This window comes from Borostomias antarcticus (assembly GCF_949987555.1).
Source record: "Borostomias antarcticus genome assembly, chromosome: 16".
In the NCBI taxonomy this organism is placed as follows: Eukaryota; Metazoa; Chordata; class Actinopteri; order Stomiiformes; family Stomiidae; genus Borostomias; species Borostomias antarcticus.
Genome location: NC_140249.1, coordinates 1,232,334 through 1,250,761, shown reverse-complemented (window position 1 = coordinate 1,250,761; position 18,428 = coordinate 1,232,334). Strand labels below are relative to the sequence as shown.

At 48.2% G+C, this 18,428-nt stretch overlaps 1 protein-coding gene across 1 annotated transcript in view; it reads right to left on the bottom strand.

Moving 5' to 3' along the window:
* kdm2ab (lysine (K)-specific demethylase 2Ab) overlaps window positions 1-17,347 on the bottom strand; it is a gene marked incomplete at its 3' end in the record, with an annotated part of 23,756 nt that extends 6,409 nt beyond the window's left edge. Inside the window, exons 1-14 of the mRNA XM_084451007.1 lie at window positions 17,196-17,347; window positions 15,413-15,453; window positions 14,078-14,216; window positions 13,547-13,625; window positions 13,195-13,241; window positions 11,455-11,633; window positions 7,852-7,958; window positions 5,735-5,828; window positions 5,441-5,594; window positions 4,068-4,183; window positions 3,328-3,454; window positions 2,286-2,584; window positions 2,042-2,119; window positions 711-980 (exon numbers count right to left, since the gene is read on the bottom strand). Of these exons, the coding sequence (XP_084307133.1) occupies window positions 711-980; window positions 2,042-2,119; window positions 2,286-2,584; window positions 3,328-3,454; window positions 4,068-4,183; window positions 5,441-5,594; window positions 5,735-5,828; window positions 7,852-7,958; window positions 11,455-11,633; window positions 13,195-13,241; window positions 13,547-13,625; window positions 14,078-14,216; window positions 15,413-15,448 (1,725 nt within the window). The 5' untranslated portion in view covers window positions 15,449-15,453; window positions 17,196-17,347. The remainder of the gene's footprint in view (window positions 1-710; window positions 981-2,041; window positions 2,120-2,285; window positions 2,585-3,327; window positions 3,455-4,067; window positions 4,184-5,440; window positions 5,595-5,734; window positions 5,829-7,851; window positions 7,959-11,454; window positions 11,634-13,194; window positions 13,242-13,546; window positions 13,626-14,077; window positions 14,217-15,412; window positions 15,454-17,195) is intronic.
* Between the last annotated feature and the right edge of the window lie 1,081 nt (window positions 17,348-18,428).

The window sequence follows — 18,428 nt, the reverse complement described above, 5'->3', positions numbered from 1 at the left end:
ACAAATGCTGTTTAAATAATTGGCTTATAGTAATCGAGGAATCCTCTTACAGTGTTCATTTTGGGCTCTTTTCATACATGACAATATACAGGTATGGAAAACATGTCAAACTATGATACGTTTCCCATGATGCCTGGCGGTAACCCGTGCTTTCGTCTGGCTAGTGTACCCTGGCTCCAGACCCTTTTCAAAATGTGAAGTGAAACAAAATGAAAATTCCCCATCTGGCTCAGCGCTGTGTGCACTGAAATCACGATGGGAAAAATAATTACATTCATTTCAATTTAATTTACTCTCAGTGGAAAACCTCGTCTCCTCATCGAACCGCCAGGCGAGGGGACGGAGCAGCGGAACCTTCTTGAAGGCGCACCTGCGGCCGATCAACTCGAGCGGCTCTTCTGGAGTGGATTGATAATTCCTGGTCACGTAACGCCCCCTTGAGCAGATGAGCTGGCAGAGAGCCTGGGAGAGGACGCTTCCGCTCTGACCTGATTTACAGACTGAACATGACTGGGTTTCTGCATGGGGGAGGAGCCGAGGGCTGATCCGGTACGGACCCCATCATTAAAACCGCTAGTGAAAAACCTGCTGCTCAAACCATTTCTCATGGTGGAACAGAAAGACAGGAAACCGACGTCCCTAACGTGAACAGGCTAAGGTCTGACGTCCTTCCTAAAGGATAAAGTGACAAGCGACTGAACGCCACTCACAGCCAGACACTGGCGCATCATGCAGCCCTTCTTCATGCGGCCCGGCCCTCCGAACTTCCTCATGTCGTGGCAGTAGCTGCAGTCGCCGCACTCCCTGCGCACGCACGCCGCGCACCGCTTGCAGCGCACGCGCCTCCGCCGCAGCGCCGAGATGGAGGCGGGCTTGGCGGGCCGGACGGCGGTGGCGCTGGTGGACCGGTGGAGGGAGGGGCCGAGGCGAGGCCGGTAGAGCACCTGCGGCGGAGGGGTGGGCGGCCGGTACCACGACGGCTGGGAGGGGGAGAGGAGGGAAGGGAGGGGGAGAGGAGAGAGGGGGGGAGGTGGGAGGGGAGGGAGGGGGAAAGGAGGGAGGGAGGGGGGGAGGGGGGGAAGGGAGGGGGAGAGGAGGGAGGGGGGGAGGAGGGAGGGGGAGAGGAGAGAGGGAGGGAGGTGGGAGGGGAGGGAGGGGGAAAGGAGGGAGGGAGGGGGGGAGGGGGGGAAGGGAGGGGGAGAGGAGGGAGGTGGAGAGGAGGGAGGGAGGGGGAAAGGAGGGAGGGGGGGAGGAGGGAGGGAGGGGGGGAAGGGAGGGGGAGAGGAGGGAGGGAGGGAGGGGTGAGAGGAGGGAAGGAGGGGGGGGAGGGGGAGAGGAGGGAGGGAGGGGGAGAGGAGGGAAGGGGGGAAGGGAGGGGGAGAGGAGGGAGGGAGGGGGGGAGGAGGGAGGGAGGGGGAGGAGGAGGGAGGGGGGGAGGAGGGAGGGAGGGAGGGGGAGAGGAGGGAAGGGAGGGGGAGAGGAGGGAGAGGAGGGAGGGAGGGAAGGGAGGGGGAGAGGAGGGAGGGAGGGGGGGAGGAGGGAGGGAGGGAGGGGGGAGAGGAGGGAGGGAGGGGGGGAGGAGGGAGGGAGGGAGGGGGAGAGGAGGGAGAGGAGGGAGGGAGGGAAGGGAGGGGGAGAGGAGGGAGGGAGGGGGGGAGGAGGGAGGGAGGGAGGGGGAGAGGAGGGAGGGAGGGAGGGAGGGGGAGAGGAGGGAGGGAGGGGGGGAGGAGGGAGGGAGGGAGGGGGAGAGGAGGGAAGGGAGGGGGAGAGGAGGGAGAGGAGGGAGGGAGGGGAAGGGAGGGGGAGAGGAGGGAGAGGAGGGGGAGAGGAGGGAGGGAGGGGGAGAGGAGGGAGAGGAGGGGAGGAGGGAGGGAGGGAAGGGAGGGGGAGAGGAGGGAGAGGAGGGGAGGAGGGAAGGGAGGGAAGGGAGGGGGAGAGGAGGGAGAGGAGGGGAGGAGGGAAGGGAGGGAAGACATCATTTATTTGCTGAGACTGATTATCATGTTTCCATTCAGTGTGAACGTGTCTTATGGGAACTCACCCTCTTGGGCCACTTGACGATGGGCTCTCCCGTGTAGGACAGCTTCTCGTCGTCGTTGGAGTGCTCCTCCAGGAGGGCCTGGACAGGTCAGGGGGCGGGGGGGGCGGGAGGGAGAGGGAGGGAGGAGAAGATCGATAAACCGACAAGCCTCGGGTATCAAACCAGCTGAATGTTTCAGGGCAGTGGCGGTGTGGACCGTGTGTATGATCTGAGATGTGTGAGAGGATGGGCGTGGCCGTCCTACCCGTATGTCCTGCAGGAGGGCGGGGGCGTTGTGGATGCCCGCCGGGACGCTCTTCTTGTGGGCCGGCAGCTCCTCCAGCTTCCCCAGCAGGTTCCACAGCCCCTCCAGCTCGTAGGGGGTCAGGTTCACCCGCGGCTTGGGGGAGGAGGAGGAGGAGGAAGAAGGGGCGGAGGGTTCCTCGTCTTCCTTCTTGACCGTGGCGTCCCCCCCCTCGTCCCCCCCCTCGTCCTCGTCCTTGTCCTTGGTCTCCGCCCCCTCCTCCTCTGGTTCGTCGTCCCGCCGGTCAGCGCGGGTCAGGCCTGACCGGAAGAAGGAGGAGACAAGCCAGATGTAAACGTTCAACGTGTCGCCACCATGACGCATGTCCTTTTGTGGTAATGGAGTGGGAACGCCATCTTTTCTTCATGAATACGATTGGATGAAATGTTTTTCAGTGTTATTCGTTATGCATTTTTAAGTGTTATTCGGGTGCATTAGCATAGTGTTTAACTCCCAGAGGTCTAAACTCTCAGTAGACTTTCTTTCAATCCTGGAACATCCAGGAAACGGCACAAATGACTCCGCAAATATGCAATGTGCCCCAGTCAGTTGCTGTGGCAACGTGAAGCAGATGCAGGCATGCCGTTTCCCGCAATTTGTGAAACGTCCGACCGTCTGCAGCCGAATCAAAGGATTCAGTGTGACGTGATATGTAGCTTCCGTTCGGCCCACACACGCACGCACACACACACACACACACACACACACGCACACACGCACACACGCACACACACACACACGCACGCACACACGCACGCACGCACGGACACACGCACGGACACACGCACGGACACACGCACGGACACACGCACGGACACACGCACGGACACACGCACGGACACACGCACGGACACACGCACGGACACACGCACGGACACACGCACGGACACACACGCACAAACTACCTTACACACATGTTGATGTAAAGTCCCTGCAATGAGAGCCCGAGACCCAGAGAAGGGGTGGAGGTGGTTTCTGAGTGCATGCGCGCTCACTCACTCACCGATGCCCAGGGAGTGCTTCTGGAACTCGGGGGTGAGGTGGGATGTGTTGGTCAGGCAGAACAGGTATCTCTCCAGCACGTACCAGCACATCTCGTAGTAGAACGGGTAGCGGAACTTAGGCGGAACCTGGCAAGCAGAGAGAGAGAGGGGGCAGAACAGAGCAGGGCATTAGACCCACACTAATAGGCAGGGTTCCCACTTCCAAGTCCAATTCCATGACTTTTCCGACTTCCGTTGACTAAACAGCTGAATTTCCATGAGCTGTAATGAACGGAAAAACTGGTGACGAGCAGGAAGGGGAGGAATGGGTGCTGGGAAATCAAGTAACCATAACAACCACTCGCACAGAATAGGTAACGCGTGAAATAACCTCATAAAGAAAAATACTGCGTGGAAAATATGACAATTTGATGAATGGCAACTAAAATATAAGCATGCTACAAACAAACACGCTTGATATTGCATGACTTTCTATATCTGGAATAGACTCAAAATGCCATGACATTCCAGAAATTGAATTCCATGATATTATATATTATTATTATACATTTTATTTTATATATATATAGTTATACAATAAGATGATATATTATTAGATGTTGATGCTGCTAGGTAAAGGGATGTCGGGGGCCCCCTGCTGGAACTGCTGCCTCCGCGCCCCGACCCCGGATAAGAGGATGACGATGGATGGATTATGATATGTATAATTCTATATATATATATATACACTGCTGCTCACCCGCGTGCGGTCCTCGATGCTGTAGATGTTGAGCTGCATGGGGATGTTGAAGCTGTGCAGGAAGTTGCCCCCGAACACCAGCGTGTCCTCCGGAGTGTAAACAGCATGGATCCAGCCTGCAGCAGCACAGGTTACACACACATCAACACACACACATCAACACAACACACATCAACACACACACATCAACACAACACACATCAACACAACACACATCAACACCAGCGTGTCCTCCGGAGTGTAAACAGCATGGATCCAGCCTGCAGCAGCACAGGTTACACACACATCAACACACACACATCAACACAACACACATCAACACAACACACATCAACACACACACATCAACACAACACACATCAACACAACACACATCAACACAACACACATCAACACACACACATCAACACACACACATCAACACACACACATCAACACACACACATCAACACACACACATCAACACAACACACATCAGCACAACACACATCAACACCAGCGTGTCCTCCGGAGTGTAAACAGCATGGATCCAGCCTGCAGCAGCACAGGTTACACACACATCAGCTGAGTGAGTGAGTGAGTGAGTGAGTGAGTGAGTGAGTGAGTGAGTGAGTGAGTGAGTGAGAGAGAGTGAGAGAGTGAGTGAGACAGCGACTGGAAACGTCACACGTGTGTGTGTGTGTGTGTGTGTGTGTGTGTGTGTGTGTGTGTGTGTGTGTGTGTGTGTGTACCTGAGGGGATCATGAAGGTGTGTGTGTGTGTGTGTGTGTGTACCTGAGGGGATCATGAAGGTGTATCTGTGTGTGTGTGTGTGTGTGTGTGTGTGTGTGTGTGTGTGTGTGTGTGTGTGTGTGTACCTGAGGGGATCATGAAGGTGTATCTCTCTGTGTGTGTGTGTGTGTGTGTGTGTGTGTGTGTGTGTGTACCTGAGGGGATCATGAAGGTGTATCTCTGTGTGTGTGTGTGTGTGTGTGTGTGTGTGTGTGTGTGTGTGTGTGTGTGTGTGTGTGTGTGTGTGTGTGTGTGTGTGTGTGTACCTGAGGGGATCATGAAGGTGTATATCTGTGTGTGTGTGTGTGTGTGTGTGTGTGTGTGTGTGTGTGTGTACCCGAGGGGATCATGAAGGTGTATCTCTGTGTGTGTGTGTGTGTGTGTGTGTGTGTGTGTGTGTGTGTGTGTGTGTGTGTGTGTGTGTACCTGAGGGGATCATGAAGGTGTATCTGTGTGTGTGTGTGTGTGTGTGTGTGTGTGTGTGTGTGTGTGTGTGTGTGTGTGTGTACCTGAGGGGATCATGAAGGTGTATCTGTGTGTGTGTGTGTGTGTGTGTGTGTGTGTGTGTGTGTGTGTGTGTGTGTGTGTGTGTGTGTGTGTACCCGAGGGGATCATGAAGGTGTATCCTCGCTTCAGCTCGATCCTCTGGCAGTCCGAGGCCTTGTCCCCGAGGAAGATGTCCCCCTGTTTCCCTGACAACACCCAGTTCTCGTACAGCTCCAGGTTCTGGGGCGTGGGCGGGATCAGCCAGAACACCTGGGACGGGAGGAGGAGCCAGAGGTCAGGGTTCGAGGGTCAAAGGTGAGGGGCAAGTTGTCACAGGAACAGAGGTCAGTTTTAATATGCCCAGTGTAAGAGGGAGATGTGGTTCTGGCGCTGCTGGGTCCGAGTCTCACCTTGCCTCCCCTCAGGATGTGGTACCAGACCGACGTGCCTCCGAAGTCTATGTGGAAATCTGTGAAGCAGCCCTGGACGCTCATTAGGCAGTACCTGAGAGAGACGAGGAGGAGAGAGATGAGGAGGGGGAGAGAGACGAGGAGGGGGAGAGAGACGAGGAGGAGAGAGATGAGGAGGGGGAGAGACGAGGAGGAAGAGAGATGAGGAGGAGGAGAGAGACGAGGAGGGGGAGAGAGACGAGGAGGGGGAGAGACGAGGAGGAAGAGAGATGAGGAGGGGGAGAGAGATGAGGAGGGGGAGAGAGACGAGGAGGGGGAGAGAGACGAGGAGGGGGAGAGAGACGAGGAGGGGGAGAGAGACGAGGAGGGGGAGAGATGAGGAGGAGGAGAGAGACGAGGAGGGGGAGAGAGACGAGGAGGGGGAGAGAGACGAGGAGGGGGAGAGAGACGAGGAGGGGGAGAGAGACGAGGAGGGAAGAGAGACGAGGAGGGGGAGAGAGAGAGGAGGGGGAGAGAGACGAGGAGGGGGAGGGGGAGAGAGACGAGGAGGGGGAGAGAGAGAGGAGGGGGAGAGAGACGAGGAGGGGGAGAGAGACGAGGAGGAAGAGAGGTGAGGAGGGGGAGAGATGAGGAGGGGGAGAGACACGAGGAGGGGGAGAGACACGAGGAGGGGGAGAGAGACGAGGAGGGGGAGAGAGACGAGGAGGGGGAGAGAGACGAGGAGGGGGAGAGAGACGAGGAGGGGGAGAGAGAGAGGAGGGGGAGAGAGACGAGGAGGGGGAGAGAGACGAGGAGGGGGAGAGAGACAAGGAGGGGGAGAGAGACAAGGAGGGGGAGAGAGACGAGGAGGGGGAGAGAGACGAGGAGGAAGAGAGGTGAGGAGGGGGAGAGATGAGGAGGGGGAGAGAGACGAGGAGGGGGAGAGACACGAGGAGGGGGAGAGAGACGAGGAGGGGGAGAGAGACGAGGAGGGGGAGAGAGACGAGGAGGGGGAGAGAGACGAGGAGGGGGAGAGACGAGGAGGGGGAGAGAGACGAGGAGGGGGAGAGAGATGAGGAGGAGGAGAGAGACGAGGAGGGGGAGAGCATATGGTTGATTGCAGTCCACACATACATTACACTATAGTGTTATTGAAGGTGTAAATTTGTCTGTGTGAAATGAAATAAGACAAGAGGAGGAAGTGTACTTTGGGGTAGTGCATGTCTATGATGGAAGACTTACTTCTGTACTTTGGGGTAGTGCATGTCTATGATGGAAGACTTACTTCTGTACTTTGGGGTAGTGCATGACTATGATGAAGAAGACTTACTTCTGTACTTTGGGGTAGTGGATGTCTATGATGGAAGAAGACTTACTTCTGTACTTTGGGGTAGTGCATGTCTATGATGGAAGACTTACTTCTGTACTTTGGGGTAGTGCATGTCTATGATGGAAGACTTACTTCTGTACTTTGGGGTAGTGCATGACTATGATGAAGAAGACTTACTTCTGTACTTTGGGGTAGTGCATGACTATGATGAAGAAGACTTACTTCTGTACTTTGGGGTAGTGCATGACTATGATGAAGAAGACTTACTTCTGTACTTTGGGGTAGTGCACGTCTGTGATGGAAGAAGACTTACTTCTGTACTTTGGGGTAGTGCATGACTATGATAGAAGACTTACTTCTGTACTTTGGGGTAGTGCATGTCTATGATGAAGAAGACTTACTTCTGTACTTTGGGGTAGTGCATGTCTATGATGAAGAAGACTTACTTCTGTACTTTGGGGTAGTGCATGTCTATGATGAAGAAGACTTACTTCTGTACTTTGGGGTAGTGCATGTCTATGATGAAGAAGACTTACTTCTGTACTTTGGGGTAGTGCATGACTATGATGGAAGAAGACTTACTTCTGTACTTTGGGGTAGTGCATGACTATGATGGAAGGAGACTTACTTCTGTACTTTGGGGTAGTGCATGTCTATGATGGAAGAAGACTTACTTCTGTACTTTGGGGTAGTGCATGTCTATGATGGAAGAAGACTTCTGTACTTTGGGGTAGTGCATGTCTATGATGGAAGAAGACTTACTTCTGTACTTTGGGGTAGTGCACGTCTGTGATGGAAGAAGACTTACTTCTGTACTTTGGGGTAGTGCATGTCTATGATGGCGTTGGTAGAGTCCCTCTGTCTCTCTTTCAGGTGCCGAGGCCACATGTTGTCCACCCAGTCGATCAGGTCCACCTGGGGACACAAATCCATTTTCAATTTTAATTTCAGTTTATTTGAAAAGGGATAGTGCATGTCAATCAACAACAACAAATGTAAATAGGCCAGATTGCGCCTGCTTGTACGGTCACGTGTAACAGGCCCGTCGGTGTGTGTGAGCCAAGGTTATTATAGTTAACGAAAACTAACTAAAAAACTAAAACTAGGTGTGAAAAAACATTTTAGTTCACTGAAATAAAAACAAAAACTAGACTTTACAAAAAAAACGATAACTAACTAAAACTGTATTGTGTGTTTACAAAACTAACTAAAATAAACTACAATTATTGAGAAAATGTTCTTAGTTTTCGTCTTTTTCATTTCATACATAAGCCTAGTATTTTGGGTGGATATGAAGTCTATCCTCCATTTTTTTTGCTGTGCCCCTGCGCAGGAGTAACCTGACGTGTGCCAGATGGTTTGTTTCACACGGAGTGAAACAACTTGAGAAAGGATGGTCTCACGAGGCTAGCGCAGAAGAAAAAAAACTAAAACTAACACTGAAACTAATAAAAACTAAACTAAAACTAAACATTTTCTAAAAATAAAAACTAAACTAAACTAGCAAACCTGCTTTAAAACTAATCAAAACTAAACTGAAATTGAAAACAAAAAGTTAAAACGATATAAAAATAAAAACTAATGAAAAAAGCAAAACTATTATAACCTTGGTGTGAGCATGTTTCTGACCGAGGGAGCGGAACACAGACGGACATTGCTCAGTATCGGGAGTCTACTCCCGTCTACTGTAGATCCAGAGCTGTCTACTGTAGATCCAGAGCTGTCTACTGTAGATCCAGAGCTGTCTACTGTAGATCCAGAGCTGTCTACTGTAGATCCAGAGCTCAGTCGTCAGACTACCCAGAAGCTCTCACTGCGCTGATAACCTCTGGGAACAAACCATGACCTTCAAGATTCAAAGATTCTTTATTCTGTCAGATAGATGGGAATTTATTACATTTAAAGTCAGAGAATTTACTTTAAAGTTTAGTAAGGATCTGAACAGGGAAAAAAATGAACATAGAAAGTAATCTCCTTCGAGATATAAGCCAGTGTTGTAGTAAACCTGAATAAATGAACAGGAAAAAAATAAGTTTTAGAATTACAAGCCATCGTTCGTGGCATTGCGGTTAAGACAGCCAGTCTGCGCGCTGTGCGCATATTATTGTTGTTGTTTCTTTTGATGTCGACCTGCTAGACCAGGCGCTTCCACTTGACCTCAAGGTGGTCGACCCTGGATCATATTCCATAAAAACCTCTCATTTTGTGCCTCCATCCAAATGATTTCAATAAATGCACTTTCCAATGTCTGAATAAAATCATGTGTTTTGCTAGAGTCTGACTGCGCTCCATTTGAGGTGACAATCCCAGTCTAAAATCTGTCTTTTTCTCTTTTTCTATTCTGGTAAAATCAAACATGAAGTTTTTAGTATTCATGCAAATGACCTGCATGATGCCAGTCTTTGCAAAATCATATAATCTGTAACTAAAAACTCCATGTCTAGATATGAGAGGTTGTCTTAAAAATCTTTTCGAAGTCGTCTAGTGTATGTTTGGCGATTGCACTTTGTCTAGATTATATAAAGCTGCTGCTGTGTTTTTGGAGATTGTGTTTTTGACTATTATAATGCATAAATGAATAACATAGATAGAACAGATTAGAATAGCAGAACATAATCTAATTGAATAGAATAGCCTAACAGAATGAAATAAAGACAGGCCTACATTTGACAATGCTGCGCAACCGTGCACTTAAGAGATTGGGCTTCAGATGCTTTTGTCAGCATCCTGCTCAAAATACACTCCTGCAGCTATGGATCAAATCAGGTCATCAGTCTTAAAGGACAATGCTCGTTTTTGACAACCTTATTTACAACATATTATAAGACGTTTGACTCACCGAGATCACTTTGGTGTAGTTCGGAGGCATGTAGAAGAAATTTAAAATCCAGCGCGAGCCAGTATATCCATGTAATGGCGGTGGTGGGGGCACTGAGAATGCAGTTTCTAAAAATCTATTTTCTGCCGCGAAACGGTTGTTTTCATCAATCTGTCTTGATGAATCGCTAGTTGTGCTTACATAGAGAGCATAGGCCTGTTGTGGTTTTCACATGCCTCTGTAATATGATCTTTAAAAACGTCTTTCGAAACGAAATAGCTTCCTCACTTGCTCCAGCACAGCGCGCAATCGTTGCTCCAGCACGCTGTGCGCATGCGTGCTGGAGCAAGTGAGGAAACTATTTCGTGTCTAAAGACGTTTCTAAAGATCATATTACAGAGGCATGTGAAAAACCAAAACAGGCCTATGCTCTTCTACATGCCTCCGAACTACACCAAAGTGATCTCGGTGAATCAAACGTCTTATAATATGTCGTAAATAAGGTCCAGGTTGTCAAAAACGAGCATTGTCCTTTAACATAACATAAATCATAATTAGGAAACTTCTGGTCTATTTAATTAAAGTTATATAGCCTATAGACTATTTTCTGTCTAACAAGCTTTATTGCTCGGCTAATAGAATCTTGGTCGGACAAAAGTAGGACATAGAATCCTACAATAACATTATGGGCTTTAAAATGATGTTGTGTTATAATTGAACTGTACAATAGCCGAACGTGCTTCATCAAAGCGAGATCGCCTTCGCCTGTTTACACGAGGGCAGAATCCAGGAAGATGAGAAGAAAAGCACCCCTCACAGCGTTCTCCAAACTCCCTACGCCGTGTTGGTGTGACTGCAAGGTGCAAACGGGACCCGGAGGTCTTGTGAACGAGTGAAAGGACAGCGCGTGACCCAGGCCTGAGATGGGCTCATCTTTGGGTACGGAGGACGATTGTCTCGTCTCGTTTCAATGAGGCGCAGACAGTGGGCTGTGCAGGGAGGCTGATTTGGCCTCTGAAGTAATTTTGGTATCGTGACAACAAAGATAGAGGAACTTTATTGCAGACACGCAGGTCCATATAAAACATTATACTGTATATAACACTTTCATAAATGTACAATTCATCTAGGCTATTTTTTGCACGGTAGGCTATTATTTCTTTCACTTTATTATTTGCATCATTCTTTGTGGACCAGTTTGAATAATTTTGCCTTCGAACGCTATTGCCCTCTCTGACATCCGCGGTCTTTATGTGAAATCTAGTTTTAGCCTACTGAAACATTACAGGCTATAGGCTAGCCTACTCTTCTTGCGTGTGTGTGTGTGTGTGTGTGTGTGTGTGTGTGTGTGTGTGTGTGTGTGTGTGTGTGTGTGTGCGTGTGTGTGCGCTCCTCACCGAGGCGGGCCGTTTCACCAGGTTCTCCAGCTTGGTGTGTGTGTGTGTGTGTGTGTGTGTGTGTGTGTGCGCTCCTCACCGAGGCGGGCCGTTTCACCAGGTTCTCCAGCTTGGTGTGTGTGTGTGTGTGTGTGTGTGTGTGTGTGTGTGTGTGTGTGTGTGTGTGTGTGTGTGTGTGTGTGTGTGCGTTCCTCACCGAGGCGGGCCGTTTCACCAGGTTCTCCAGCTTGGTGTGGCTGAACTCCAGGCTGATGACGTTGTAGAGCTTCTCTCGCTCCTGGGGCGGCGTCTCGTAGTAGCGCCTCCACTGGGCCATGGACATCTCGATCCCCTTCTGGGTGGTCACGTCCATCACGTCCACCATCCTCCGACTGCCTGCAGGTCACAGACCGGGGACGACCACGTTATCCTCGTAAGAGCTCCAAAGCTGCACCAGATAACTTTTTTTATAGGTAAATATTTAGGGTTTTCTGCTAATAGTTTATAAATTGGCCTTAGCAAGACCCCCAAAAATCTTTTTTCTGACATGAGGCCGCATATTATTTTATTTTAGCATTTCAGTGTACTGTCTAGTACACTGTACTGCTAGGGTACTGCTAGTATACTGCCGTTTTTATCACTACCAGAGAAAGCAAGTGATGCAGTTAACAAAGTACCGCTGTCTAATGACACAGTCCAACGGCGAATACAATCTATGGCTCAAAACGTTGAAGATCAGCTGTTGACACGCATACGCCATAGACAGTTTTTTTCACTACAACTGGACGAGTCCACCGACATCGGGAATGAGGCAACTCTGCTCTGTTATGTAAGGTACATTTATGCAGGAGAAGTGTATGATGTTTTTCTTTTTTGTTATTCCCTGCTGACCAACACAACTGGAGAAGCTATTTTTGACTCACTCAATGATTTCATTATACAGAATAACCTGGATTGGGACAAGATGCGTTGGCATTTGTTTGACGGTTCATCTGCCATGACTGGAGAACACAGGGGACTAATAGCGCATATACACGCAGTAGCACCATCTGAGCTTGGAGAGGGGGAAAAGTGGGCATATAAAAAGGAGTTTTATAGTACTTAAAAATAACAGAATAAAAACACTTATGGACATATTCCCTTTGATTTTACCTAAAGACAACTGGCATGTGTCATGTTCAATCACCATGTTATTCCTTTAATGAAAAGCCCTATGGTCTCAATGTGGCAGTTTGCACGGAGGAGAGTTGGAAGGTTATATTTGTTATGTAAATTAGGTAAGAAACCACATCTAATAATTAGGCTAATGCTATATTATTGTAACAGTGCAGTATTTATTTAGCATTAGGCTAAGCATGGTAGGCAAAGGTTGGTAAAATCGTTGAGATAAGACAGTCGAATGCGAAGGCGTTGGACTAGTCTTAATAGTCTAATGGAACATTAGGCACGGCCTGATAAACACCATTCGATAGAGATCATGTTCATTTAGCTATAGCTAAATTCTAATCTGTTAAGTTTTATGACAGATACTGTAGATTGCAACAAACATATTTTTTATGTAATCATTTCCATGAATTTTTAACTAAGCAGAAATAACGCTATATTAAGCAACTTGGGTTTAAGGCGCATGCTGCCTGCTTCTAGCTCCAGTTCGCTGTTCTAATTCTTCACAATATGGAAAATAACTAACATGGACTAATTAATTGCACAAATATAATGCCCAACTGTTCATTTTGACAGCCTAAGTGTTTAAAAGGTGCCCTGCAATTATTTTAACACGATGTAACAATGTTTTCTCAACCATCGTACTCGGCGATGGACGATGCCATCGTTCATTGGCCCAACCCTAGTCTACATACAGCTAGTCCCAACACAAAGCATATTCAGACAGTTGTCTGTGATGTAGTGTAATTGTCTGTACTGGTATATAGCAGCCAGGCTGTAGTCTGGTCCTTACCTACGAACAGCTTAACATCACTCACGCTGAAGTCAGGGTTCGGCATTCTGCGGGAGAGAGAAGGAAGGAGAGTGGTAGAGAGAGAGAGAGAGAGAGAGAGTGGTAGAGAGAGAGAGAAGGAGTGGTAGAGAGAGAGAGAGGGAGAGGAAGGGGTGTCCCAGTGAGGCAGGAGAATCAAGGAGGAAGAGCTATAGCATGTTCCATCTCCCCTCGATCCCCCAGAGATGTGTGTGTGTGTGTGTGGGAGGGATGGGAGAGGAGGTGGGAGAGGGAGGGGAGAGGAGGTGGGGGAGGGATGGGAGGGGGTGGTGGGGGAGAGGGGGAGAGGGGGGGGGGGGGGGGGGCGACCTACTCTATTCCAAGGCCGTCTGGCTTCTCGAAGACGAGAGGGCTCCTCAGCCCCTCCCTCTGGATGTACTCGAAGGTGAAGTCTGTGACAAGACGAGAGAAAAATCACACACAGAGAACTCCACTTCCAAACACAGGTGAGAGGAATGAGCTTAATCTTCACACGCCGGCCAGGAGGGTCTCCTAGGTGTATAAGATGGCCAGGAAAAACTATTAGTAATGATCAAATAAGATGATATGTATCCAATAGAGAGGAAACCATTTAATTTCATTCATATGACAAAATCTACAATTGATTGTGTCTACCTAGGCTTACATGCTTGTACATAATTAATGGCTTTGTATTAGTTACAACTATGGTAATAGCATATTAGTAGCATGCTACTTTGTATTCTATACCATTCGTATGGGGTGGTTAGACAGGGGTTCTATAGTACTTTGTATTAGACGATGGGATAATGTACTCTTATCTATAGAGTGGTAATAGATAAGTTAATACTCTTCTAGGCGGTTATGGACAGGTTTGCCCTCTGACCTTTGCCCTCCATGTGTTTGACCAGGTTGGAGTTGAACCTGTCGCTCTGCAGCTTCTCGTCCAGGTCGAAGGTCCTCTTCCCCTCAATCTCATCGTCTGAGATCCCATCGTCTTGGTAACGTCGCCGCGTTCCTGTGCGCTGGTGACAGGAAGTGGGGAGAGGAAACGGAGGAAGAAGAATCGCTTGAAATGGCCCGTTTGCTAGAAATCAGGCTTGAAACTCTTCCAGGGTAGAGCGATCCCAAGCAGCTCCCTCCATCAGGGCCAGGCTCGTACAAGACAGTGAGGATATAGGAGCGATTGGAATACCATTCATAGATTTATTCACTGTTCATTCACTGGGTTACTCAGCCACAGCTCATGTGGACAGAACAATAGAGGGGTTCATCTTCCACACACGTACCCTCCTCCCCCCTCCCTCCCATTCACCCCCCTCACCCCCCGCTCTAGCTTGGCAGATGGATACTGCATCATCCCCACTCCCGCCAAAACCCCTAGCTGCGTCTGCCATGATCGCTCAACACCAAACACCTCCCACATCCACAAAACATTATGAAGAGCTGTTCGGTTCCTGTCACAAAGTTAACAACAGTTTCCTTCCTATCCCTCTAAATATAGTTTTACCGTCAGCAAAATTTACATTTCCGGAAGAGAAAGTGTTCTACAATCTGGCAGGTAATATCACACATCACAATGTAGAGCAATACTGAAGAACTTAGACAGTGAACTTGAACTTGAACCACCGCTGAACCCAAGTCAAGTTACTGTCAAGACAATGAATCTGCGACACTCATTTATGCAGGGTTTTTCCTGCATCAAGGATTTTTCGGCGCCCCCCAAAGAGATTTTAGTCAGATCCAAAGGAAAATCACCAGTGCCAAAACGCTAAAAAATGAAATATAAAATATTTCTTTATTAATAAAACAAAAATAGCTATTCAAATCCTCTCCAAATGTGTTTGATAGCTTGTTTCAAGTGTAGTCCATCCCTCTTTCTTGGATTGTCCATGGTTTGGACCACTAGGAATCGAGATCAGCAAAGAATATAGGCCTATATATGCTGGTAGACTACTCTGAATAAAACTGAGGTTTCACCAAAAAAATGTGTGTGCATCACCCCCCAAAGACCCATTCTGAGTCAGGAAAAACCCTGTTTATAGAGCTTATTATTGTCTGAGGCAGCAATGTTTGTAATTTTGAGTCACTAAACAGACAGATGAACCCTTAAGACAATAGAGCACTGTTTCTGACAACCCCAATGGTATTAATCTAGCCTTGTCTTCTCATCTAGAACATTGCCAGAACCATGACACACTGTGGATAGAATAGTACTTACCAGACGTTTGCTGTAACGAGGATGTTGTTCATCCATGATCTCTAGGACAACAATGAGAGTTAAGATTAATCTAAAACTATTATGTTAGATAAGCCACTACTGTATGTGTGACGCATACGTTTCAGCAAGCCCAGAGCGGATTGGTCTCCCGCTTGGGAGGCAGATGCGCTGACAGTTGCGCCAATAGGGACGCCACTCTTGGAGGGACTGTCAGCGTTTCACCTGCCAACACGGTCACCCTCACACAGTCTAACACATCCATTCTTGAGTAACTCAAAAGACGCTGGGTGTTTGAGCTTCAACAAACACACTACAGAAACCCGTCTGACTAGTTTTGGAATCACGAGTCTCACGACATCATAAACGTATGGTGCGGATATTTATTAAAGGAAGGGCTGGGGGTATTTATTAAAGGAAGGGCTGGGGGTATTTATTAAAATTAAGGGCTGGGGGGATGTCCAATAGACACTGATGGAATCATTTTAAATGAAGTACCTCCCCACTGAGCAAAGACATGTCTAAAAGACGTCTTTTAGATGTCTTTTTCGTCTTTTTCGGACGTCCAAAGACATCCAATTAGGAGCCAGAATGAATGTTTATTTTAGTCGTTCAGATATTGAACCCGTTCTGCACGTCCACAGACGTCTTAGAGGGGTCCAAGCCAGACGTGTGAATATTGAGGGGTCCAGCAGACGAACACACGGGGTTCAGGACCAGGACGTTATTAAGACATGATCTGAACGTCTCCCTGACATTGTGTGTTTGCTGGGTCAATGTTCATCTGCGTGGTTCTAGTGTTAAAAGACTAACAGCATCCAAGTAACGTTACAGTCACCCACTTAGTTTGACAGGAACAGAGAGACACCATTAGCATTAGCACTAGCTAACAGCAAGTATTACATTATGCAAGTGACTCCCCAGACATCAATATAACATTAAATCCACCTTGAACGTGATGGTATCGTGTGAGCTCGTCTTAGTTTGGTCACACAGTCAAATAAAGTGAGCTAATTCAGCCAAGTGAACCATCTACCACCTACTCTCTCCAGGGGCTAGCGAGGAATGACGGCTAGCTGCTTAGCATGGTTGTTGGCTAACGTTAGCTAGTTGGATAACTTTCAACCAGCTCGAAACCTATATAGCTAACTATATATATATATATAACTATACAGCTATCTGTTAACTAAGAGACTGAATGTCAGTCTTTCGGGTTGTGTGGTTAGAAACGTTACTATCGAACACACCAGGTCTATAAACACAGACTATGTTTTTATCGTTAGCCAGCTAGCTGCCCTGTATACAATAGGACATTAGCATATCACACGCTTATATGAGGAACGTCAGCTAGCTATAATGCAGGCTAACGCCTAGTAAGGCTGTAATACTGTACGTTTTCTGGTCGAAGAGATGCATTATTACGTCTAAGCATTAGCACATTAGCTAATAGGAAGCAGATCAGAGATAATGAAGAGCTTCCTAGCGATGCTAACGGGATTAGCTCAGCGCGAGCTCCCTAGCTAACTGTAGCTGAATGCTAGGCTAGGCTAGCTGAATGCTAGGCTAGACTAGGCTAGCTGAATGCTAGGCTAGGCTAGCTGAATGCTAGGCTAGGCTAGCTGAATGCTAGGCTAGCTGAATGCTAGGCTAGGCTAGCTGAATGCTAGGCTAGGCTAGCTGAATGCTAGGCTAGGCTAGCTCAATGCTAGGCTAGGCTAGCTCAATGCTAGGCTAGGCTAGCTAGCTCCAACGGTCAGTTTGTTATTTAGAGAACTTTTCCTCATACCTCTCAATGACTTCCGATAGGCTTTATGTCTCTGGCGGTGTCTTGGAGGAGGGGTTTTTTATGGATCATCCATCAAGTCTGTCTCCATCTTGTGTAAATGTGACTATGTTGTTTGTTATCCTTGTTATTGTGCGATAAAGTTAAGACGATCCGCTTCGGGCCGCCATTTTCAGTTTAGTAAAAACACAGCAACCCCAAACCAGAAGGACCCTCCCCTTTACCCTCCTGACCAATGGCAAAGAGATAAGTCAACATAGGAACGTTGTGATTGGATGGAATGTATGCCACTCCATCGAGGAGGTGAGTCTGCGGTGACATTGAGACCCTCGATTTGATGAACTACACACGCCGAGTACGTGGACTCTTGTGTTGCAGTGCCCTAATCAGCTGACCCCGTGTCTCCAGGAGGATCGTATCGAGTGGACCCACGCTGAAACCACGCCCACACGCTGTCATGAAACGAAGCAGCCTATCACAGGAGAGATCCCGAACATGGGAACGACACCTATTCAAGAATGTGTTAAAATGAGGTCGGTGCTAGAGCCTATCATCATTCTGGTGTGTGCTGAAATTCCTGTCTGACGTGAGTGGCTGAAGAGCATAGGAAGGATATGAAGGAAGAATTTATATTATTTAGTGGACAATACTGGTCCACCTTATGCCCCACCTGCCAACCTACAACAATACCTACCTTAATTCAGTACTATATTGGGTAAATAGTGAAATAGAAAAAGCTCCCAAATAGAAGAAGCGCTCAACTCTAATACCACTCACACACACACACACACACACACACACACACACACACACACACACACACACACAATGTTGTATTATGTAACAGTCTTTACTGGGTGCACAACCACAACGAATGAGTAATAATCCGCTGTTACAACCATTTCAGCAGCACAGCAGTGACAGCACACAGATAAACAACATCGCATGACAATCACATACAACCATTGTCTGGTCAACAACCATTGATGTATAAATTAATGAACGTCCAAGAAAATGCATCCCTGGGTATACAGAATATCGCGACCATAAAACACACCTAGAACTATGATATAAATTGACTTAAAATCACAATTTTGTTCGAACACAAACATTTTACACACATTTAATTCAGTCGTCACATGAATTGTCCAAAGTGTTTCTAAACCAAACCGCTTGATGGGGCCACTGCCACAGTCCATGATGACCATCTGATGACGTCAGGCCCAATGGGGATCC